General features: G+C 46.9%; 1 protein-coding gene across 2 annotated transcripts; it reads right to left on the reverse strand.

Moving 5' to 3' along the window:
- Nucleotides 1-1,099: 1,099 nt before the first annotated feature.
- Nucleotides 1,100-23,919, reverse strand: COLEC10 (collectin subfamily member 10). 2 transcript variants are annotated; one of them, XM_077351609.1, is made up of 6 exons: nt 23,677-23,907; nt 14,885-14,956; nt 9,899-9,970; nt 7,162-7,215; nt 3,271-3,366; nt 1,100-1,630 (listed from the first exon to the last, which is right to left on the reverse strand). In XM_077351609.1, exons 1-6 carry the CDS (start codon nt 23,810-23,812, stop codon nt 1,239-1,241), a joined length of 822 nt encoding a protein of 273 aa, XP_077207724.1. In that variant the 5' UTR covers nt 23,813-23,907; the 3' UTR covers nt 1,100-1,238. The 2 variants fall into 2 exon arrangements, with proteins under 2 accessions (XP_077207724.1, XP_077207725.1); XM_077351610.1 differs by lacking the exon at nt 14,885-14,956 and having other exon boundaries at nt 23,677-23,919.
- Between the last annotated feature and the right edge of the window lie 1,369 nt (nt 23,920-25,288).

Below are 25,288 nucleotides of genomic sequence, written 5' to 3' on the forward strand. Positions count from 1 at the left end.
GAGAGAGCTTGTTTTAGTTGATGGCGCAAAGGACCTTCAGCACTATCCCATTATGGCATGCCATTGGTTATACCCAAGCGAATGTTGCAATGACTTCAGGGTGATTTTGTTCTGCTTTTTCCTCACAACAGTCTGGAGAGGCAGGAGAATATGCAAGGCCTAGTCTGTGAAGCTCTATCAGTCCCCTCACTGGAGCCTAGGGTTGCCAGCTCTGAGCTGGGAAATACCTGGAGATATTTAGGATAGAACTGGGAGTCGGTGGGATTTGAGGCAGGAAGGGACCTGACTGGAGTAGAACGCTGTGGAGTCCACCCTCCCAAGCAGCCACTTTCTCCAGGGGAACTGATCTCCTTCATCTGGAGATTGGGCCACACTCATATATATACTGGACGGTGCTATCCTGTAGATTTCATACAAGTTAAGGCACGTCAAATACTGAAAGTATTAGCATTACCCTACTAAAACTGTTCTGACCGAGCAGTGATATCAGGGCTCTCTCAACCTCACCCACTTCACAGGGTGTCTGTTGTGGGGAGAGAAAAGGCGACTGCAAGCCGCTTTGAAACTCCTTCGGGTAGAGAAAAGCTGCATATAAGAACCAACTCTTCTTCTTCTTCTTCTTCTTCTTCTTCTTCTTCTTCTTCTTCTTCTTCTTCTTCTTCTTCTTCTTCTTCTTCTTCTTCTTCTTCTTCTTCTTCTGGAAGCCAACTGCAAGTATTCTGAAGATTGCTGCCAGGCTTGGGTAGCCCAAGATAGCCCTTTCTCATCAGATCTTGGAAGCTAAGCAGGATGCACTCTGGCTAGTATTTGCATGGAAGACCTCCAGGGACTACTAGGGTCCTGACATGGAGCCAGGAAGTGGCAAACCACCTCTGAACACCTCTTGCCCTGAAAACCCTACGAGGGTCACCTTAAGTCGCTTTTGATAGTGGCCTCAGTGCATTTGTAAGTGGTTGTATATGCCCAGGTTTGTGACGATTCTAAAAGAGACTGTGCAGACCAAAGATGGAAGGAGAGATAAAGGGAGAGTCAACAATGAGGACTAGAAGCTGAAAGCCACTTCATTCAGGGACTCGGCACAAATTGCACGGGAGAGGACTTTGGCTGTGCCACTAAAACTTTTATTCATAGACAAGTCATATGGCTTAGGATTGTAGCATGCAATTATACTGCTATGATGAAGTCAACTCCCTGCTCTTGACTCTAGAGCTAATCAATGCAGAGTCACCTGCGGAGGCCTATTTTCTCTTCTTGGGGAATTCGCAGACGAAGAACATAGTCAGGTGGCATTCCGTGTCGTTCCACTTGCCCGTGCTGAGCATTTCCACGCAGTCTTCCTGTCCGGAGGTATCATCGGGCTCCCCTTCCTTCCAGTTGCTGTAGTTCTGCAGTGGAGTACAGTCCGCATACATGAAATGGCCCTCTCGGTCCAGGTCGTTCACTCCGATGAAGACTCGGAAAAGGCCGCTCTTGGAGATGTAATCGGAGATCACCGCGTTGGCGGCCTCGTCCTTCGGCATCGCCAGGATCCCATCTCGGATCCGGCAGTGCGTGAGAGCCTCTTTGTAGCTCTTCTCCTCTTGCACGATGTAGTAATATTTCTCTTCGGTTTCCCGGATTCCTGCCAAGACTTGGGAAAGAGATAGGATAAGTTTTCTAAAATATCAACAAATAGGCTCTCTGGGGAAGTCCCCTGTTGTGGCGGAGCATAGGGGGAGAGACCGTCATGCACTCATTTGGGAATGGCTGCTATCAACAATAACAAAACTCAGGCCATTTTGTAGAATCACAGAACCATAGAGTTGGAAGGGGTCATGCAGGCTGTCTAGTCTGACAGCAATAATGTCCCCTCTCAACCTCCTCTTCTCCAGGCTGAACATTCCCAAGACCAAGTCCCTCAGACTTTCCTGATTTTTCTTGTGGTGGTAGTGGTGCTTAGAAGTTCGATGTGCCAGCCCCTTTTATCAGAGATCGCCTAAACCAGGGGTAGTCAACCTGTGGTCCTCCAGATGTCAGTGGACTACAATTCCCATGAGCCCCTGCCAGCGTTTGCTGGCAGGGGCTCATGGGAATTGTAGTCCACTGACATCTGGAGGACCACAGGTTGACTACCCCTTCCCTAAACTCTGAGGGGGAAACTGATGGAAATTAATGCAATCTTATATATGACTGAAAAAACTGAAAAAAAAACTGTATAAAATGACCAAAGAGGGCAACCAAGGTGGTAAGGGGACTGCAGCAAATTCTCTCTGAGGAAAGGCTGAAGTGTCTGTTACTTTCCTATTTAGAAAAGAGAAGACAAAGGGGGGACAGGATAGTGGTTTATAAAATTATGCATGAGGTGGTGAGAGTTGACAAAGAGACATTTTTCTCCCCCTCCCGAAATACTAGAACTTGAGGCCTCCCATTAAACTGATGGGGCAGAAGGTTCAAGACAAACAAAGGGAAAGGCTACTTTACACAAAGAGTGATTAAAAAGTGGAATTCGCTGCCAGAGAGTGTAGTGTGGTAGCCACAGGAATGAACAGCTTTAAAAAGCAATTGGATTTATGGCGGGTAGGACTATCAATGGCTACTTGCCATGGTGACTGAGAGGAACCTTCACATTCAGAGGCACCAAACTTCTCAGTCCAAGAGTCAGGGGACAACATCAGGGGAAGGCCTCAGCCTCTATGCCCTTTTGTTGGCTGTCCAGAGGAACTGGTTGGCCACTGAGTGAGACACAATGCTGGACCATTGATCTGATCCAGTAGGGCTCTTCTGACATCTTCCTGTGTGAGGCAGGATACTGGACTAGGTGGACCTTTTAGACTGATCCAGCTCTTCTTATGTTCTTTGGATTACTTAGTCTTAAAAATGACAACAACAAAAGCACTGGTAGCATAATACCTAATGACATTTGGATGGAACCAAAGTATCAAACTGTAAGCAGAGTTTTGCCCTTCTAAGTCTAATGTGCTTAGAAGTGTGTCATTTCGCTTCGGATTGCAGTGTACTCATAAAATTACCATTTGTCCTCTTTCTGCTTACAGCTGATGCATTTTTCTTCCCAATTTCTCCCTTTTCTGACCAGTGCTCGGAAATTAACATACCACCTCAGACGGAGCCCTGGCCGTCTTCTGCAGGTGACAGAATCATTACGTCCCAAACGTTATGGGCTTCGATCTTCAGAAAGCAGATCTTGTGAAATTACATTATGGTCCACATTGTGGCAGAAGACAAGCGCAGTAGAAAGGAAAGGTAATTTAGGAAACAGGATGCACAACGTACCATTTTTAACAAATTTCATGGATGACTTGAGTCGAGCGACGGTAATATCCAGTTGTCCGACAACTTTGCGGTACCTCCCGCAATCACAGACTGCGCCTAACACGATATGGGTAAGATAAACGTTGACTTTGGTGGGGCATAGAATGTACAAAGCTGCTTAAAATTAAATTAAACTGTATCACATAAAGGAGGTCAATTAGGGTAATGATATATGTTGTCCATAGGGTCGCAATGGGTTGGACACGACTTCGCACCCAACAACAACAAATATGTTAAGAGGTTTGTGAAATCATAGCTGCCATCTTTTGCTCACATAGTTGAAGAAGAAGAAGAGCTGGATTTTTATACCCCACTTTTCACTACCTGAATGAGTCCCACATCATCATCATCATCATCATCATCATCACCATCATCATCATCATCATCATCATCATCATTATCCTCCTCCTCCTCCAAAGTATACCATCCCTCTCCATGAAGTGGCTCAGGTCGGTTCACAACAGTGGAATAAAACCATCAATAAAACAAAACAATTAAAACAGCATAAAAATACTAAAATTAACAATGAACTACCAGCAATTAACAAACCCTCGCCCCAGTCATCATACATCTGGCCTGTAGGGTTGGGAATATCTGCAAGTAGAGCCAAGAACAAAGGGAAACAGAGAGGAGAGGAGGGAGATCCGTACAGCTTACAAGCACCTTTCCCTTCCTCTCCTCATGACAGACGCACTATGAAGTAGGTGGGTCTGAGAGAGCTCTAAGAGAACTGCTCTGTGAGAACAGCTCAAAGAGAACTGTGGCTAGCCCAAGGTCACCCAGCTGGCTGCATGTGGAAGAGCGGAGAATCAAACCCAGTTCTCTAGATTAGAGTTTGCTGCTCTTCATTGCCACACCACGCTGGCTATAAAGGTGCTGGGCAAATTAAACTAATACTCAAAGAGGCCCATTTAGATCACCCAGTGAGGCCTAGATTTGGATGAAATCTTGCTCAGTTTTTCTCCTCCATCTTAATCACACTCGCATTTAGTGCTCTTTGGCTTCCTGTGTGCCAAAAATTTCGGGGCTAATAACCATGCAGAAGAGGAGGCAAGGAAGCACGGTATAGCCCAGATCCCAGTGGCTAAGCAGGATCTGTACTTGGATAGGAGAAAACGAAGGAAGACTCCACAGAGGAAGGCAACAGCAAAACGTCTCTGATCCTCATGGGTCTTGAAAGCTCCTTGCAGTTGTCACCGTAAGTTCGTTGTGACTTGATGGCATTTGTGTCCATAACCGTGCAGAAGGGCTAGTTCGATCACAATCACTCAGCCAGCATCACGTCTATTTTGGACCTCAGTACATCGCTATTAAAAGTGCTCAGAGCTGAACATAGAGTGATGTGTGCTTATGGCAAATTTGCTGACACATGCAACTGCAGCGTTGTCAGTGAGCTTCACATGGAGCTGGCAGGAGCTTGTCTTTGCAGTCATGTGACCTGGCTCTACATTCTGGTTGGCTCTGGCAAAACCTGCCTCCTGTATTGTGGACCTCTTGTAAATCCCCCGGTTGAAGGAAAGGATCAGAGTTGGGCAAAATCCTTTGTTTGCATAGGATTTACTCCTCTTTAGCGAGAGGGTAAATATGTATTTTGGGATGATTAAGGCCCTATTAAAAGCAGAGTTTATTTTTAAGCTTAGTGCTTTAGGAAGACAGAAAGAGAATTTAATCCGGGAATCTGTTTGTAAATACCACTATTAAATTCGGCTAACAGTTGACTTCTTGGAAATCTGAAATGTTGTAGAGTTAGAATTATACAGTTAAAGTCAGAGACCAACAAGATTTTCAGGATATAAGCCCGCCTTTCTCAACATTTTTACCATTGAGAAACCCCCAAAACATTCTTCAGGCTTCCAGAAATTCCAGAAGTGGTGTGATCATGCAGAATATGATTGGGAAGCAGAGCTGTGAACACGCCCACCCAGGGCCCCTCCCCTTCCCACCTCCTCCAGGCCTATCATTGGCCATTTGGGAGGTGAGGGCAGGTCAACATGACCATACATAGTCGTATCACTCGATAAATGTTTAACAAATTAAGAAATATATAAAAATTAACTAACTCCCACCCATTTGGGAAACCCTTTCGGGGCCTTCCAGAAACCCCAGAGTTTCATGAAACCCTGGTTGAGTGTCAAAGCTTTGTTGATGTTGAGGTGCTACTGGCATCTAACTAGAAGAAGAAGAAGAGTTGGTTCTTATATGCCGCTTTTCCCTACCCAAAGGAGGCTCAAAGCGGCTTACAGTCGCCTTCCCTTTCCTCTCCCCACAACAGACACCCTGTGGGGTGGGTGAGGCTGAGAGAGCCCTGATATCACTGCTCGATCAGAACAGTTTTATCAGTGCCATGGCGAGCCCAAGGTCACCCAGCTGGTTGCATGTGGGGGAGCGCAGAATCGAACCTGGCATGCCAGATTAGAAGTCCACACTCCTAACCACTACACCAAACTATTGCACTACAGACCAATATGGCTGTTCTCTGAAACCATTAGAGTTCTAAGTACTCTGTCTAAGGCAGTTTCGTGTGTTTCCATCCTTGATTCTAGCTGAATCCCATACATCAGTGGTCCCCAACCTTTATTAGGCTGGGGACCGGAAGGGCATCGGGCCGCGCCCACGGGGACCGCGCAGGGCACGCCCACGCTTCTGGCCGTGCCCGCGGGCCACGTCCGCGCATTGAGCTGCGCCCGGCCCGCCCGCGAGCCGCGCCCGCGGATCAGGCCGCGCCCGGAAGCCACGCCCACTGATCGGGCCGCGCCCGGAAGCCGCGCCCGCGGATCGGCCCGCGCCCGCGAGCCACGCCCGCGGATCGGGCCGCGTGGGCACAGCCCGGCCCTGATTCCCTCTTCCCGCCCTCCCGCAGTAAGTAGCTTCCCGGGCCGCAAGCTTGCGGCCTGGGAAGTTTTTTACTGCGGGGGGGGTGCGGGGAGAGGGAGCTGCGGCACGGCGCCATGGCCTTCACGGCCCGGCGCCGGGCCGCGGCCCGCAGGTTGGGGACCACTGCCATACATGATATACATACACATTTGTATGTGATTCTGTGCCTGACGGCACATATTCAGTAACTGGAGAATCCATAAGAATACAAGAAGAGCCATGTTGGATCATACCTTCCCCCAAAATGGCACACCTGCCACAGGGGTGGCAGAGGGCTATGTCAAGCACTTTCCACCCATGGTATTCTGAGCCAATGACATGACTTCCTAGGTGTGTGTGGAGGGGGGTGACAGATCTTACCCCCGCACTGGGCTCAACCATAGACCTGGTGGAAGAGCTCCATCTTAAAGGCCCTGCGGAAAGCCAACAGCTCTTCCGGGAGCTCATTGTACCAGGTAGGGGCCAGGACTGAAAAGGCCCTGGTCAAGACCAGGTTTGCTTCACTCAGGCCAGGAACAACCAAAAAGTTGACACCCGCAGAGTGCAAATCCCTGCAGGGTACACAGGGCGACAGGCAGTCCCTCAGATACGTGGGACCCCACTGAGTCCCCCTCCCTAAACCCCGCCCTCCCCAGGCTCCACCCTCAAATCTACAGGAACTTCCCAACCCGGAACTGGCAACTTGCCACCCTATTTGGGACAGAAGGCTCAGCCCAACTGGGCCTAGTGGAACTTACCATAGTTAATACAGACAGACTGAGCTTGCCTCGTGTGGCAAGACTGGATGGGCCAAGAGACCCTTTGGTTGCCTCTTCATCCCGTGCTTTGCATTTGAAGTTGCCATGATCCTCTAAAGTGGATCACCCCCTTCCCTTTCTGAGCACTGTGTCCAGGGCAACCCAGTTGCCTGCTGGGCACTGCAGAAGGGGGACACCCTGCAACGAAGAGGGCAAACGATTGAGGAAGCCAACATTGTACCTGCTTTGCCCTTTACTCCAGAAGTGCCGGAGAAACCCTTCAATCCTTTGTCGCCTGAAAGAAGAAGAAGAAGAAGAATTTTTTCCAGACTTCAGCAGGTACCCACAGACAAACACACTGTCCTCTCCAGAGCGCTATCTGTTCCTTCCCTGAACGATGCAGAAGGCTGCAGGAGGGGCTTCCCTTCTGGTACATGCTTGGATCGCTGACCCATTAAAAGGACAGAGGCTTCATGGTCAGAAGGAGCCTGCTAGTCCTTCCTTCCTGCACAGGCGAGTTGCAAACTGATAGTAGCGTTGTGCATGTTTTTTTAAGTGAAGGCCATTTTTGCCTGTGAGGGACATACCTGTTTTATTTTGTGGGTACTGGGCTTTTTTTTAACAGTGTCTTTCATCATTCTGCTTACATTTGATTCTGGTTAAGCCATCTCATGATTTTGTTGCTAAGAAATATTTACTTCTTAGGTCCTTAGGTAAAGGTAAAGGTATCCCCTGTGCAAGCACCGAGTCATGTCTGACCTTTGGGGTGACGCCCTCTAGCGTTTTCATGGCAGACTCAATACGGGGTGGTTTGCCAGTGCCTTCCCCAGTCATTACCGTTTACCCCCCAGCAAGCTGGGTACTCATTTTACCGACCTCGGAAGGATGGAAGGCTGAGTCAACCTTGAGCCGGCTGCTGGGATTGAACTCCCAGCCTCATGGGCAAAGCTTTCAGACGGCTGCCTTACCACTCTGCGCCACAAGAAGCTCTCTTAGGTCCTTACTTAATGTTATTTGTACCCTGTGTTTCTCCCCAGTGGGGCAGAAAGCTTGGAGTAATAGATAAGAGCTGCAGGCTCTTGATCTGGCAAGCTGGATTTGATTCCTCGCTTCGATTCCACATGCAGTCATCTGGGTGACCTTGGGCCCGTCCCAGTTCTCTTAGAACTCTCACAGCTGATCTTGGGCAAGTTCTTTCAGCATCCTTCAGCCTCACCTACCTCACAGGGTGTCTGTTGTCAGGAGAGGAGGCAATTGGAAGCTGCTTTAAGGATCTTTTGAGTAGTGAAAAGCAGGACACAAAAAAATCCTGCTCTTCTTCTCTTTTAAATGGGCTTAGACTGTTCTCCTCTCCTCCATTTTGTCTTCACAACAACCCTGCAAGGTAGGTTAGGCTGAGAGAGTGTGCTTGGTTGATGATTACCCAGTGGGGAATTCAATCAAGGGTCTCTGTGTTACAAGTCCAACACTTTTTGGCACTATACCACACTGATTTTACATAATTTGTAAAAAATATGCAATATTTTTGAGAACTCAGTTCTGTCTCTTGTACTTTTGTTTCCACCTAGTGGCCAAAAGATAGAACTGATACAAAGTTTGATTCCAGTGGCACCAACAAAAGTTTAATTCTGGGTATGCACTTTCATGTGCATTCTGAGGAAGTGTGTAGGCACACAAAAGCTCATACCCAGAATTAAACTTTGTTGGTCTTAAAGTTGCCTCTGGACTCAAACTTTATCCTACTGCCTCAAACCAACAAGGCAACCCATCTGAAAACAGAACTGACTTTTGCAGAAGCTGTGTTGAAGCTTCTGTGAACTCAGCATTAAAAAAAAAACAGTTGTTTATCTTGGATCTCCTCTATATCTTCTATCAGAAAATTTGCCTTTTCTGCTTCCTTTTTCTCAGCTTGGTGTTGTGGTTAGGAGCATCGATTTCTAATCTGGCGAGATGGGTTTGATTCCCCGCTCTTCCTCCACATGCAGCCAGCTGAGTGACCTTGGGCTCATCACAGCCCTGATAGTGCTGTTCTGACTGAGCAGTAATATCAGGACTCTCTCAGCCTCCATCGGGCAAAGAAAATTGGCATATAAGTACCAACTCTTCTTTTCCTTCAGTAATATCAGCAGCCTCACCTCCCTCACAGGGTGTCTGTTGTGGGAAGGCGATTGTAAGCCGCTTTGGGACTCCTTTGAGTAGAGAAAAGCGGCATATAAAAACCAACACTACTACTTCTTCATTTATAGTGGGTGCATCCCAGATTAAAGTGCATGCAAAATATCCTAAAGCGTCCCTTTAAAATTGCAATAATTTTTGCAAACAGATCAAGATGGGTCGCTGTGTCCATCAGTCTGTAGCAATAGAAAAGAACAAGAGTCCACCTTAAAGACTAACAAAATTTGTAGGAGGGTATGAACTTTGGTGAGTCACTATTCACTTCTTCAGATACTTTTAAGGTATCAGCAGCCCTTTCCACTACTGGATAGAAATGAGCAGTGACTCAAGAAAGCTCATACTTTGCTATGAATGTTGTTAGTCTTCAAGGTGCTACTAGACTCTTGCTCTTTTCTAACACTTTTTGCAGTGGCAGTAAAAGGCATCCATATTGTGCAGAATAACATAGTTCTGCTGGACCTGCAAGATGGAGCTTTTCCACCAGGCATTTTGTTGAGGCTGGGCTGACAGAAGGCCTCGTCCCTCCTCCCGTGTCTGTTATTGGTAACATCATCCCTGGAGATTGGACAGATTGGGGGAAGCAGGGTGGGGTTTTTGGCTTATGACTAGCTTGCTGGGCTTGAGGAATTGTATGGTTTTATGTATTTTATACTTGTATTGCGTTTTATTTGTTGCCGCGAGCTGGAAGGCCAGGAGTGGTGGCCTATAAGTATTAAAAAAACAAACAAGCAAACAAACACAGTACTTTGATCACTTTCCTGTATCTAAGTAAATTAAATATATTACCAAGAAAGTGGATGTACCTTTTCTGCCGATTGGTCCAATTTTACCCATCACTCCCTGGTCACCTGTGTCCCCAAAGACTCCTTTGCTTCCTGGAAAGTCAAAACATGGGAGAAGTCACGCTTTGTTCATTTCCAAGAGACCATTTTGTTACATCAAGACTTTCTTAGGCTATCGTTTGCCAAAACACCCAATCTTGGACTACCATTTCTCAAGAAAAAAATTAACACAGCCAAGATTCAAGAACCAAAGAGGCCACATCATAGCATTTGGGGGCAAGGACAGATTGTGATCGTTATGTGGGAACTTGCTGAAAAGATCATTTGCTCAATATGTGCCTGCCTAGCAACATGTTGTGGGGAGAGGAAAGGGAAGGCACTTTGAGCCTCCTTCGGGTAGAGAAAAGCGGCATATAAGAACCAACTCTTCTTCTTCTTCCTAACAAGGCCCATTTGTATGTGGTAGGGCTGCTGACTCTAGGTTGGGAGAGTCCTGGAGATTTGGGGGTGAGATCAGAGAGGATTTTCCCTGGCACAAACAGAATCAGCAAACACAGAACATTAGTTTTAAACAATCACAGCTTCCATGAAATATAGATTGTCTCTCCAAATTGCCGAAAAATTGCCGAAAAAAACCTTGGCTACTTTTACCATAGCTGTTGGATCCTTTTCACAGAGTATAACCTTGATCTGCACAAAAGTATTTCAGTTTCTTCAGGTAGTCCACCTGGGACATTCCAGGAATGTTTGGAGCTGACCCAGGGAAGTCTAATTGGCTATCCCTGAGTAGGTTTAGCATTTCCCCCCACCCAACCTGGGACATCTGACGTTTCTTTAAAGGAGGCTGGCAGGCAGAAATCCAACAGGCCAAGAGAAACCCACCTGTTGCAGCAATCGAAGGGCTTTCAGCTGCTGCGTACCTGATCGTCATGCACAGCCAAGGAGTGCTGCAAAGGGGGACAAATGGGGGAGAGGGACATTGCTTTAAAAGCATAAGCGTCCCGCAGGTGCTTTCTTCCAGCGGTCCAGAGAAGGCTGTCCGTATATCTCAAGTTGAAAGGATTCAGGCTCTTCTTCCCAGCCTTGTGGTTCTCTTCACATCTGCTTTGACAGCTCCATCAAACAGATGGGATTCCCTTTGAAGAGGCACGGTCTTTGATTTGCTGCCACCGGGGGGGGGGGGACCGTGACTGCTGGGGGGCAGATGATCCTGGGGTCCAGTTGCTGCAGAAGCAACAGCCCGAAATTTCAAAGCTTGTTTGTCTAACTGAAGTTCCCAGCTGAGGCGCCCCGAGGTGCTGTATTCTTTGGGTGATTTTTTCCCCCAAAAAAGGGAGAAAGAAAGTTTTCGGAGAGCCACTCAGAAATAAGAATGTGGCAGAATTAATCCAAGACCCCCTTGAAGGATCGATTAAGCTGGAATAAACAGGATGTGCCATCTGTTTATTTGAAGGGTTAGTAAGCATTTCTATAAATGGCCTTGTTGTGGGGGAAGAGGATTATTTGAATAGACAAAGAACCTGGGGTGGGGGGCTGCCGTGTATGTTCGTTTATTTATTAATTATATTTATATACCGCTTTCCCCTGAGGGGGGACTCACACAGAGACACTCAACTGATCTTTGTCATTGAGAACCAAACCACTCAGGGCCAGGCTAGAAAGGGACTGAGGGAGATGGGTCTGACCTATTTATTTATTAAAGCATTTTTATCCCGCCTTGGTCAACCTAGACCACGACCCAAGGCAGTCTTCCGCCACAGGTAGCAAGAAAACATTCAAACTGCTTTAGGATGCTTTGGGCTGATCCTGCGTTGAGCAGGGGGTTGGACTAGATGGCCTGTATGGCCCCTTCCAACACTATGATTCTATGATTCTAAACCAAAAGTCTCACAAAATTTGAATCAATAACAGCCTCCCTAGTTCACACACAAGATCCCCCACCCAACCTGATGTCCTTCTTTAATGACCCCTTTTGGAAATAGCTTCTGCCACCCAATTCTTTCTCTCTTTTTCCTCCCTCGATAAAAATTTCTGTCCACTTCCTGTGATATTTGTCTGCTTCTAGCAATCCCCTGTAAGAAATCTCACGATTCCTACACAAACTCTTGCCTCCCCGCAGAACTCTTCAGATGTTTTGCTGGAGGGGGAACCCCTTGGTTGGCCTTTAGCTTTTACTCGAGGCTAAGTTTAGCTTCTGACCAATTTGAAACCCATTCTCTATGGCTCGCTGTTTGAATGGTGGCACCTCACCTTTGGAATGCTTCTCTGTTTGCGGCTTGCCTGGAACCTACCTCAGGCTTCTTTCAGCACTATGCCAACATATTTCTCTTTACCCAAGCTTCTAGCTGAACAGCTCCTTCTTTTCTGGCTCTTTTTATTATTTGCTTCTAAGCTAAGGACTGATTGTTTGATGCTGGTTTTATGACTTGGTTTGTTTTTGTGTTGTGGGTTTTTATGGCTTGTTTTATGATTTTTTTAAAATGATTTTTACTGTACTGTTGTAATTGTGAGCTTAATATTCCAGACATTTACCTTCCATACTTGTGGGGCTATACCAGGGGTAGTCAAACTGCGGCCCTCCAGATGTCCATGGACTACAATTCCCAGGAGCCCCTGACAGCATTCGCTGGCAGGGGCTCCTGGGAATTGTAGTCCATGGACATCTGGAGGGCCGCAGTTTGACTACCCCTGGGCTATACTTGTTACTTAGGAATCAAATATGTCTTTTTATTTGTATCCATTTAGACACTTGGATATTTATGCCCTGCTTTTCTCCCCAGCTTATACCATCATTCTCCTCTCCTTCACTTTATCCTCACAACAACAACCCTGTGAGGTAGGTGGGGCGGCTAGAGAAGGAGCAGCACAAACTCACCAATCGAGCTTCCATGACAGAGGGAATTGAACCCAGATCATAGATTGACACTGTAACCACTACACCTGCCACTCATATCCTTTGCGCTCCTCAATTTAGAACAATTCATTCATGCATATCCTATCCCTCCAATAATATGCTATTAAAATATACTATTTAAAATTATATTTATAATTTTTTAAAAAATACCAACAAGCAAGCACCTTGCTTCTGTCTGCAAAACTGCACCCTCCAGATCTATACATCCAAGGTTCTGTTTCCTGGTCACTACAGCTTGAGCGTATTTTGAGAACTAGAATTCTAGAGCTGGAAGGGGCCAATCAGACTATCCCATCCAAAACCCCTGCTCAGTTCAGGATCTTCCTAAAGCATCCAGGAAAACTATCTGTCCATGATAAGTATGGACTGACCTTTACATTATGTGTCCTTCTAATATCAGGGATGGAATCTAGCCTAAGCAGGAATGCAAAGTACAAAAAATTGTATACCATTAAATTGTATCTATACTATTTAATAAGTTTTGGGATGTGGCTTAAGTGTCAGCTCAGAATTTTAGGCATGACTGGACCCAGGTCCTTCAAATACTGGCAAAATTCACGCATTGCATCGAATGTGAAATGACATCCACAAATGTGTATCTATTTATCTAGATTCTGTCTTTCCTTTCTCCACAGATCTTGGGGTTGCACCCATGATTCTGCCTTTGTGACCTCTCAGCAACCTTGCGAGGTGGTTTAGGCAGAGAGAGAGTGTGAGAGGGAAAGAGGGACATGCTGGCCGGCTGGCTGAGAGGGGGCTTGAATCTGAGTCTCTGGGGCTGTAGTCTGACACAAACCTGTGTACCCCAGCAGGAAGAGGGAGACCTAGGCCTAGTCTGCATACAATAGATAATGCTCTTTCAATGTGCTTTCGCGGCTGGATTTTCCTGTGCAGAACAGAAAAATCTACTTCTAAAGTGCATTGAAAGTGCATTATCTCGTGTGTGCAGACTAGGCCCTACACAGAAGACTGCCACTTTCATTAGCATCCCTCCTGGTCTTTGGCAATGTCCAGCTTTGACCCATATACATTTTGCAAAACATGGGACAAACGCTCGTCCTCTTGCTTCAGGATCACTTCATGCTGCAAATCAGCCAGCCAGACTGAACGGTCCTAATTGTATCGGGTTTTCCATCCATGTCGCGATTCTCCAATAAACACACGTGGCAGGTCATCCATTAATGCCCCCTCCCGGCTTTGTACTGCGAAGCAATGTCAAATCGGAGCATTCTTTACTGCCGCCGTGGCAACGAATGCATTTAGCCATCCGACCTCATTGATCTAAAGCTTGAGGCATTTAGGCCTCGGCAAATACATGGTCAGGATATGTACAGCCATTACCGGCACACGTAAGGCAGCACTAAGGGTTGTTGTGGGGGAGTTTTGCCCTGAGAGGCACAGCTAACCTGCATAACTCTGTTTTCAACAGGCCATTAAGCTAGCTGAATCTTTAAAGGGCCTCTTAACCCATACACTATTCCACGCCCATTGCTCTTTTGCCCCACTTTAATTAACACATCTATTTATTCCGTTTCATTTCACTCCAGCCCTGCCTTTCTCTCCATGGAGGGCCTGTAGCCGCATCCGTTGTTCTCCTCCCCTCCATTTTATGCACCCAAAGGCATCCCAAGTAACCCTTGATGCACCCAAAAGCATCCCAAGTAACCCTTTATGCACCCAACGGCATCCCAAGTAACCCTTGATGCACCCAACAGCATCCCAAGTAACCCTTGATGCACCCAACGGCATCCCAAGTAACCCTTGATGCACCCAAAGGCATCCCAAGTAACCCTTGATGCACCCAACGGCATCCCAAGTAACCCTTGATGCACCCAACGGCATTCCAAGTAAACCTTGATGCACCCAAAGGCATCCCAAGTAACCCTTGATGCACCCAAAGGCATCCCAAGTAACCCTTGATGCGCCCAACAGCATCCCAAGTAACCCTTGATGCACCCAAAGGCATCCCAAGTAACCCTTGATGCACCCAAAGGCATCCCAAGTAACCCTTGATGCACCCAAAGGCATGACAAGTAAGCAACAGCACATACTGAACAGAGCAGCACAACAAAGAGTCATGTGAATACCCCGACCTTTAGGGCCTGTTGGACCAACTTTTCCTTGCCTTCCCATTTCTCCGGGATCTCCTTTTTCACCTTCATCTCCTTGGAAAACAAACACAAAAGGTAGCCATGTTATGTATTTTATTTTTATTTATTTATTTCTTAGATTTTTATCCTGCCACTCTCCGGGGACTCGTGGCGGTTTACACAAAGCGGAAATAAACCCCAGTAAAATAAATCACAATCCCTCATGCTAAAAACCCCTAAAACCCAGAACCCCCTAAAACAGCAGAATGATCCCCCATATCTTCCACAATTTGCAATCAAGCCACCATGGGAACAGGATACACAGAATGGAACAGCGCTGGCAGTGCCCCTCCCCACAGACATCTGGTTTGTTGAAGCTGGAAACTAAAGAGGATGAGCTCTTTACAGAAAAATGAATAGCTGATTTTGTCTGTGGAAAAATAGCCTCTCGGATATTTCACACTGGAAAGAGGGACCAAACTTTGGGTCCTGCTGCCCTCTAGTGACTGCAGTCGTAGTTGCTTCTCTGCACAGGGTTGCCAGCTCTGGGTTGGGAAATACCTGGAGGCTTTGGGACTGGAGCCTAGGCGGGATTTGGGGTGGGGAGAGACCCCAATGGGGTCTAATGCTATAGAGTCCACCCTTCAAAGCAGCTATTTTTTCCAGCTATTTTCTGTATTTTCACCTAGAGAACATCTGTATAACTGCGGTGGGGGGGTCCCCAGGTCCCACCCATGGACAGGCATCCCTCTCTGCTTTGTCAGTGCAGGGTGGGGGCTGAGAAGCCCCATCTTTGGTGTGCTTAAGGACAATGGAGCAGGTTGCTGCAGCAGATACATCACAACATTCAGTATTACCTTTGTCAGTCCTGGAGTCCTTGCCTAGTGGGGGGTCCCCAAAGAACACTGGGAAACCTTTAAATGCTTAAAAAAAAATTAGCTTCAGCAAAACCAAAATGTCACAAGAGATGCATGTCTTGAAAACCTGTGCACAGAGCAAGAGGGTTGCATATGATTTTATACATCTATCTTACAGGGCAGGCTGAGGCCTGGACCAGTGCAATGAGGCCACTCCTTCAGAGTCATCTCCAGGTCCCCTTTGGTCCTCCCCCAAAGTCTCCAGGCCAGCTGTGGAGCCCTGACCTCATAGCTCTGACGTGGCAGAGTCTCCAGGTCAGGACTCATCCTTCTAGGTGATACAGAACAGGGCATATTTCTAAGCAACCCTCTCCTTCTGGGGCCAGCTTGTATCAGGATCAGCACTATCTGGAAGGCTGGGTGATAAGGACCCTTAATTTTAGTCCAAACCTTATTTCTTAGCACATCTGAAAAGCACTCAATAAGCCATTCCCTCTGTGTCCCAGTATAGGTAGAAGGTCACAAAGCCAGAGGTATTTCTTAGTACAGAGAAGAGAGGTTTTTTTTTTTCCTTTGAGAAGTTTCTGACTCTTTAGAACATAAGAAGAGGCCTGCTGGATTAGGCCAGTGGTCCATCTGGTCCAGCCTCTTGTCTCACCATGGCCAGCCAGTCCCTCTGGGGGTCCAAGAATGGGGCAGCGAGGCTGACAGTTTCCAAACCTCTGGGCATGGAGGTTCCCTTTGGTCACCTAGGCATGGAGGTTCCCTTTGGTTCACCTTTGGTCACCTGCCCATAGAACAGTTTCTACTGTTTTACAGTGTTTATCACTTATCATTATCTTGTTGTTATTGTTGCGGTTGTTACCGCATCACTATAAAGGGAGTTAATTGTATTGTCCCCATTTCATGTAAACCTCTCTGAGCCTTCAGGGAGGGCAATATATAAAACAAACAAACCAACAAATAAATAAAATAGAGCCTGGATCTGTCTAATCCCCTTGTAAAGCTATTTTATCCTGCAGCCATAACTACAACCTCCACTACAAGCAAATTTCACATTTTTAAACATTAGTTTTTACTATTATTGAAAATTTTACACAACACCAATAAAAAGACATAAAACCTATGAAACGCTACCAGCAACACCCCCACAACAACCCCCCCCAATGAGAAATAATAAAAACACCTCCCCCAATAAACAAAAACATACAATGACAAGAAAACATTTAGAAAAGACCTCCAACCATCTACAAATCAGGTTCTTTAGTTTTCTAGCACCACATGCACAAAAACTGTTATGAGAAATCAAAATTTCACAATTATATCTTTCATTGGCCATTCATAACTATAATATGTCCTTAATTGAAAATAATATAATAATGAAATACATATTTATGTTCATCACTCCCTGTGTGAAGAGGTATTTCCTTCTGTCTGCTCCGAATCTACTTCCCACCGGCTTCATTGCCTGCCCTCAACTTCTAGTTTTCAGGGAGAGAGAGAGGAAAAGTTCTGTTTGTCCAGTCTCTCAACCCTGTGCATAATTCTATGAACCTCTCTCCTGTACCCTCTTAGCCATCTCTTTATGAATGTATGCCCGCTCAGAAGTTTTCTGTCTCCATTCCTCCCTAAGAAGATCTTTGATGGGAGGTTTTTATTTTTTAAGCATCCAAGGCTTGCCTTCCATCTTTCTTAAGCCTGCTAGCCATTGGGAAGCAAAGCGGAAGGAGAATAAAATTTTCAAAAGTGGAGGGAATTGATCCCTTTCTCTTCTTTGTCTCCCCTCCCCATAATTAGCAAAAAAGGAAAAAGAAAAAGAAAAGAAAAACTGAGGTACAAAAAAAGAGAGATTGTGTGAATTGCCCTAATTTAGGTATGCTGAAGAATTTGGCTTCACTCGGCACAGGATTCTGATGCGAAAACACACAGAGGAAAGCTCCATAGAAGCAGGGATGATTCCTGAGATGCCCGGAAGGATCACTGGGCAAACCTTTAGTGATCACTGGGCAAGCCTTCAGGCATTTCCAGCAGACTGCTCAGACTGTGGGCAAACCGTGTGTCCGGCTGGACTAGGGTTATTCCAAAAAGAGAATTGCAGAAGCACAATTATTAGGTCTGCAAGAAGGAAAGCAGCCCTGGTGACCACAAGAAACCGGGCTCTGAAGCACCGACGGCTGCTGAGGAGTTCATAATTGACACTTGTCAGAATAATGAAAGGGGGAACGTTTGAAGCACACCATATTGCCAGTGGAGAAAACTCCCATTCACCCCTTCCAGGCTGCCTCCCGTCGCATTCGACTTGCAAAGCACAACTCGGACCCCTTTGAAGTGCCGGAGAAGAATCCCATCAGCTCTGAGCTAGCACGTACAATCCCTTTTTGGGCTCCCTGTTGACGTGGGGAACCCACTGGGAAATTGCTTCAATATGTGTTCAAAGCTGCACCTCCCTACGGCCTCGAGGAAGGTTCATGGAGGGCGCGGGGAGTTGCCTCTTGGATACGGCGGAAAACAACAACACAGCTGCCATCCAGGAGGGTGGCTGGGAGCATCATGCGGAGCAAGCAGGGCAAAGAATCACTTGGCCTCCCTAAAAGCATTCGGATTCATTGCAGGAGTGGTCTGTCTGTAGGAGTCAGTGCAGGATAGTGGCTTGGGCATTTGACTGGGGAGACCCAACCTTCTGGTTCTAATCCCGGCACAACAAGAAAGATTGATGAGCTCCCAGCCTGACCTATGTTATATTTGTTAACAACAACAACAACAACTTTATTTTTATGGCCTGCCCTTCTGCCTTATCTCAACAGACTCAGGGTGGGTCACTATATATTTTAAAAAGTGGTTCTCAGCCTGGGGGTTGGGACTCCTTTGGGGGTCATACGACACTTTCACAGGGGTTGCGGCAGGGCAAGTAGCTTGGCAGGGGAGGGCGCCATCCACACAACAGCCTTGCGGGGTAGATCAAGATAGAGCGTTCGTCTGTCTGGAGCAGTGGAAAAGAGCGAGATCGGCATGGTGGGACAAGAGGCAGAACTGAACTGAGAAACCCCCGGAAAAAAACAATTTATATACAGTCATGAACAATGGATCTTCACGCCATTGGTCAGTTTTGGCTTAATTTCTGTTAAAGAACACTTGCATAATTTTATGGTCGGGGGTCACCACAACATGAGGAACCGTATTAAAGGGTCGTGGCATTAGGAAGGTTCAGAACCACTGGTTTAAAATCATGGAATCCTAAACTACAAAAATAAAACCTAATTCAGGTTAAAACGTTCAACATCAAATCTCCCATATTCTCCATAAAATTCCTATCATCACTGGGCAAGCCTTTAGTGGTAAGGCCTTCAGGCATTTCCAGCAGACTACTCAGACTGTGGGCAAACCGTGTGTCCAGATGGACTAGGGTTATTCCCCGGGGGGGAGCAGGGTGTAGCCTCCCTAAGGATTATAGTTTGGCACATGAAGCAGAGAGGTCAGTGAGATCAGATGTCAAATATCAGGCCTCAACCATAGGCCCGGCAGGACAGCTCTGCCTTGCAAGCCCTGTGCATTTGACAGAGCGTTCCACCAGGTTGGGGCCAGGGCCGAAAAGGTCCTGGCTCTGGTTGAGGCCAGTATGATCTCTATAGGGTTAGGGATCCTATGTAGATTTTGGCCACTAGACTTGAATGTCTGTGGGGAGAGATGGTCCTATAATAGGAGAGGTAGGCGCATAACGGGAAGATAAGAATGTTCTAGAACAGGGGTAGTCAAACTGCGGCCCTCCAGATGTCCATGGACTACAATTTCCATGAGCCCCTGCCAGCGAATTGTAGTCCATGGACATCTGGAGGGCCGCAGTTTGACTACCCCTGTTCTAGAATGTTTAGGGCTTTGAAGGTAAGAACCAGAGCCTTGAATCTGATTCGGTTCCCAGTCTGGCTGTTTGAGGGCAGTTGGAGGGAGGGATTTCCCTCACAAGTCTGTTGAGGTAACTTAGGTTGAGAGAAAAATATTTGGCTTGCAGAATAGAGGCTGAAGAGCATTGTGTACTATCACTGTGCATTTGACTCTGTATAAGGCAGCTTCATGTAATGACCCCTATCTTAGGTATCTTTAAACTGAGATGAGACAAGCTCATGGTGGAGGTCATTTGTCTTCAAAGGTGACCCCCATCATGAGCTTGTGTCATATCTGTTTAAAGGTATCTAAGTTGGGGCCATTACATGAAGTTGCCTTATACTGAATCATGCCATTGGTCCTTCAAGGTCAGAAATATCAGACATGTACAACTGTGAGTGTGTTTGGGGGCACCCTTTGTGATGAAAATAGCAATTTCACAAGCAAGACCTTGTTTTCCCCTACAAAATGTTAGAGGGCATGTCGTTAAAATGCAATGAACTTGACCAATGAACTGCTTCATATTTTTGTATAAGAAATGAATAATATTTTATCTGAATAGCCTCACATTAAACAAAGGAATGATGTTTTGAATGTTTCTACAGGTGCATCTTTGCCATTATTTCAGCCCTACAGGAATCCATAGGCTATTTTTATTTTTATTTTTTTATTTTTTATTTTTTATTTTTTATTTTTTCTTTTTTTCTTTTTTTCTTTTTTTCTTTTTTTCTTTTTTATTATTATTGTTTACGTTTATAGTCTGCCTTCCTCCTTGGTGGGACTCAAGGCAGATTAGATAAAATCCCATCAAATCCCTGGGATTTTAAACCATTAAAACCATAAACTTTCAGATGACAGAAAGAAACTCCTTTTCCCCACCATAATCATCCACAAAGGGGTTCAGTCAATGATATAGCGAAGCCTGGGGGAGGCCCAAAGATCTCAAGCAATCTTTCCTTAATCAAAGACCTGGAAGAAGAGCTCCATTTTTCAGGTTCTGCAGAATAGACAGCTCTGTCAGGGCCCTCAGCTCTCCCAGGAACTCATTTCATAAGGTTGGGGTCCTGGCCCAGGTCAAGGCCAGGCGTATCTCTCTAGGGCTAGGGATCACTAACAGATTAGTACCCACATAGTGGCATGCCCTGTGGGGGGCATAAGCAGACAAGTGGTCCCTCAGATAGGCTGGGTCCAAGCTGCGTTTGGCCTTAAAGGTCAGAACTAAAACCTTGAACTTGCTATGGGCCATAACTGGTAACCAGTGCAGCTGCCTCAGCATAGGCTGGATATGGGTCCTCCAAGATGAACCAGTGAGGACCCTAGAGGCTGCGCTCTGTGCTAGCTGGAGTTCCTGGGTCAAGGACAAGGGTAGGCCAGCGTAGACTGAGTTACAGAAGTCCAGCCTAGACCATCCCATGGATCACTGTGGTCAAACAGTCCCAGAACAGGTACGGCATTAGTAGACTTGCTTGGCGAACGTAGTAAGGCTGGGTGTGAGGCTGGGTTCTGGTAGTTTCTGCTCCTAAAGTTTTGCCTGCAGCTGTGGCTGGCATCTCCGGCTGTCACAGACCTCTGAAGATGCCAGCCACCGATGCTGGTGAAATGTTAGAAGAAAAAAACTGCTAGACTGTGGCCCCACAACCTGAGAAAACTCCAAAAGCCAGCTCTGATTCCGGCTGTTGAAGCCTTCGACAATACATGCTACAGGAATCGTTTGAAAACGCCAGGGGGCAGACTTGAATATCTCTTAGCAAGCAAAGCATACTGCCAATCCTTTTTATTAGGCTCAGATTTATACGTAGTGCTATCGAGAATTGACTTTTAAAGCCACCACGGGCCACTGAGATCATCAGACCAGGCTTGTGTAATCCAAGCAGTATAATTCCAGCCTCTGACTTCTTTATCAGAGCTATAACTTCTGGCTGAACACTCGGAATTGGGGGCCAATTCAGATTAGATCCGATCGATCCTACCCCCCAGCGTACAGTATAAATCAAAGGGTTCACATTGAGTTAGCACCAGTTCATGACGCTTTGCAGAGTAACGAAGCCAACGACAAGGCCCGGGGTCTTGACAACTAAAAATGAAATTGTAACTAGGAAGTCGCATGCTTAAAAAAAATCAGTACACTTTTGATTCAGTCTGAATTGATTCCGGTAGATATGAACCATCCGGATCACTGGCTCAGTACTGGAATTTGGGTTCCTGTGATTCAGTTCTACCGAAATCGATTCAGCTCCATTGGAGCCCAACAAACAGCTGATGCCGTGGAGAGCTGGTTCTCCTTACCAGTTTGGTGTAGTGGTTAGGAGAGCCAGTTTGGTGTACTGGTTAGGAGTGTGGACTTCTAATCTGGCAAGCCAGGTTTGATTCTGCGCTCCCCCACATGCAGCCAGCTGGGTGATTTTGGGCTCGACACGGCACTGATAAAGCTGTTCTGGCCAAGCAGTAATATCAGGGCTCTCTCAGCCTCACCCACCTCACAGGGTGTCTGTTGTGGGGAGAGGAATGGGAAGGCGACTGTAAGCCGCTTTGAGTCTCCTTCGGGTAGGGAAAAGTGGCATATAAGAACCAACTCTTCTTCTTCTTCTTCTTCTTCTTCTTCTTCTTCTTCTTCTTCTTCTTCTTCTTCTTCTTCTTCTTCTTCTTCTTCTTCTTCTTCTTCTTCTTACCATCAGACCGGATCTACTGGAGAAATGTCCAAAGACCCCTCCAAAGAGCTGATCCTCAGGAAGCCTAGAATTCACAGAAGCTGAAGGACCGTGTCCTCCCACATGTCCCCATGCACCAACAGTGGTCTTCAGGAGGCCACCTTCTAGTTGTCCCCCTGCTAAAGCCTGCTTGACATCCACTGCAGCCTGGTCCCTTTCCACCGGTGGTGCCCTGGAGCTTTCTGAGGTGGGACGTTCCTAGAACTTTTCCATGATGGCATGACATTATTTCTGGGTTCATAACTGGAAGTCATAAAGCCACAACACCATTTTTTTTCCTCCCTCATTTTGTTTCCTCTGCTCAGCCCAGGGACCAAGATCTCCTGCCATAGCAACCAGGATTGAATAAACATCTGGAGCGGAGGTTCTTCAGTGGCTCTTAGCCACAAGAGCAGGGGTGGTCAAACTGTGGCCCTCCAGATGTCCATGGACTACAATTCCCATGAGCCCCTGCCAGCATTCAGAATTGTGCCGATTGCCACTGTGAGGTCTGTATACCTGTTCCTGGGTGAGAAGAGTCCATTTGAGGGTGAGAAAAAGCTCAAGAGTTTAAAAAAGGAAGTCCCCCCTGTGCTCCATTCCTGAACAAAATTGGTCCCTCCCGCCGCTGCTATTTGCAAAAGAAAAAAGACGCTGGAAATTGGATCAGTGTTCATCCAGCACCCCATCTGGTTTCCCCAAAGAGATATTAAAAATGAATAAAATGGAGGCAGCTGGAGGAGGGGTGGACAGAGAAGTCTCCTGAAAGCCCCTTCAGAGATGTTCTGTTTGGCATGAGTTACAGTGACGCAGTTTTATGCTCCTAACCCAAGCGAAACCCTACCGGAACCTCCTTCGGCCCAGCAGCCTCTCCACTGCTTTTCCCTTTTCTCTATGATTTCGGCAGCCACGGAGATGAAGTGCCCAAATCAGAAAATGTCTCGATGATCTATTGTAATTTAAGCAGTGCCTGTTTGAATTCTTCATCGCTGGATGAGATCACTCCTGGCCTGGGAAGATACTTTCCTTGTTTCCTTTAGGGCTGCCAACTATCGAGAGGTAAACACCCAACCCAGCCCTGCACTTCTATCTTCCGTAGAGCTTTGATACGTGGAAAACAGCCAGGGAAGCTTCTGAGCATCGAGAGCGACAGGATTTGCCTTCTAATGTCTGCTAAACAAGTTTGCCGATCGGTCTGCTAAACAAGTTGGACTGCAGAGGCCAGCTGAGCGGCTTGCCAGCTCTTCTTTAGCTCTCTTCCCTGCTGGCCCGAAAGCAGTTCGGAAAAAATAATAAATCAGGGATATTTGTCCCGAATCGCACGTTAAGATCTCCTGCTATGTGAGAGGTGTTTCCCTCGCAGGCCACCTACCTTTGGGTCCGGATAGAATCGTGTGCGTTGAGCAGATCTCAGTGGTGGGCCGGCTGTCGTCGTCTAACCCCCAAACCTGCGCGGGGAAAAGGAAAAGCAGGAGGAAGCGTTGGTGTTTCCACAGTTGTGTCTTCATGCTGCAAGCCCCGGAGCTCCACAGGAAATGCCCTTCATTTTTCCAGGCTTAATAATGGCTAAAATAAGGTTTCCCATATAAGTCCGGAGAGCGACCCAACCAAAGGTCCCGCTCGAAGGCTGGAGAGGGCCTAATTGTGTTGGGAAAAGTCGGCATGGATCATACATTGTGTGGTCTGTTTAAACAGCAGTGGCAGTTGTTTATGAGAAGTTTATCTCTTGGCTGTGAAACATTTAAGTGCACAGGTCCGTGGGGAGAGCTTGAATGCAGAAGTCTAGCTCCCATCTCGGTTAGCATGCCAGAAGCTCAAGCAAGAGCAAGGAAGGAGGGCTGCCAGCTCCAGGTTGGGAAATATCTGGAGCTTTTGGGAGTCAAGCTTGGGGGAGGCAGGCTTGGGGAGGGGAGGGACTTCAGTGGGGTGTAATGCCATAGGGTTCACCTTCCAAAGCTGCCATTGTATGCAGGGGAACTCTTCTCTGTCATCTGGAGATCAGCTGTAATCCCAGAAGCTCTCCAGACAACACCTGGAAACTGGCAACCTTACCAGGAAGAAAAAAATTATATAGCATTAATCTGTTCCACTTCATATTTCGGGTAAGGCCTTGGAGGAGGAGCTTGTCTCATGGCTTAAGTCCCACTCAGCGCTTCACACCCACTCAGGGCGGCTGTCCCGCCCCTGAGTGCCTCCTCCTCCAACTGGCTTGCCTGTCTGTCCACAAGCCAGCCAATCACCTTCTGTCCCCCAACCCTGACCACCCCCTCCCACTTCCCTCTGAGGGTTGGAGGCTGCAGATCCCTGCCGCATGAGAGCTGCCCCTGCCGGTGAGTTCCCCAACAGCTGCCTGCAGCCTTTCCAGGTCCTGGGGGGAGGGGGAGACCATCTACAGAATTCCTCCACACACCCCCATTCTAGTGCCCATTGTATTCCTGAATGCAATGGGCTTGGCACCTAGTAATAGTAATAATACTAATGCTAAATATATACTAATACTAAAAATATACAAAATAATTCAGTGGATGAGCAATAGGGTTGGGAGTGCCCTGCATAGTGCAGGGGGTTGGACTAGATGACCCAGGAGGTACCTTCCAACTCTATGATTCTATGATTAATTCTAAAAGTCATTGAGGAGTACATTTTTAATAAGAGGCCTGTTCCAGAGCACAACCACAACGTACCTACTAGGATCCCTGGTCTATTGACGCAGGGTGGTGGATGCCACCAGAAAACACAGAGAAAGCCCATGTGCAAGGGGAAAAAGGGGTAAATTGTTTTTGGCGTAGGAATTAGAATGAGTGAGTGTTCCAGTTAAGGGTAGGGATGTCAGACCTCCCCACTGGGGGGTGGAAGTCCCTGCTCTTAGGTCCCATCTCTCTGCTGCCGGTCAGCTGGCCAGCAGTGTGTGTGTGTGAGGGCGGGGGGGGGGACGCTTACCACAAAAAAGGGAGTTTTATCCAATGTTTTAGCAATGTGCCCAC

This window comes from Paroedura picta, chromosome 9 (genome assembly GCF_049243985.1).
Source record: "Paroedura picta isolate Pp20150507F chromosome 9, Ppicta_v3.0, whole genome shotgun sequence".
NCBI lineage: Eukaryota > Metazoa > Chordata > Lepidosauria > Squamata > Gekkonidae > Paroedura > Paroedura picta.

What these genes read in the sequence shown, in the direction of transcription:
- COLEC10 (XM_077351609.1), bottom strand. Translation starts at nt 23,812, where the DNA reads ATGAAGACACAACTGTGGAAACACCAACGCTTCCTCCTGCTTTTCCTT. An exon ending in GATTCTATCCGGACCCAAAG is followed by an intron (nt 14,957 to 23,676) that starts GTAGGTGGCCTG and finishes TTGTTTTCCAAG; the next exon opens with GAGATGAAGGTGAAAAAGGA. An exon ending in CATGAAATTTGTTAAAAATG is followed by an intron (nt 1,631 to 3,270) that starts GTACGTTGTGCA and finishes CTCTTTCCCAAG; the next exon opens with TCTTGGCAGGAATCCGGGAA.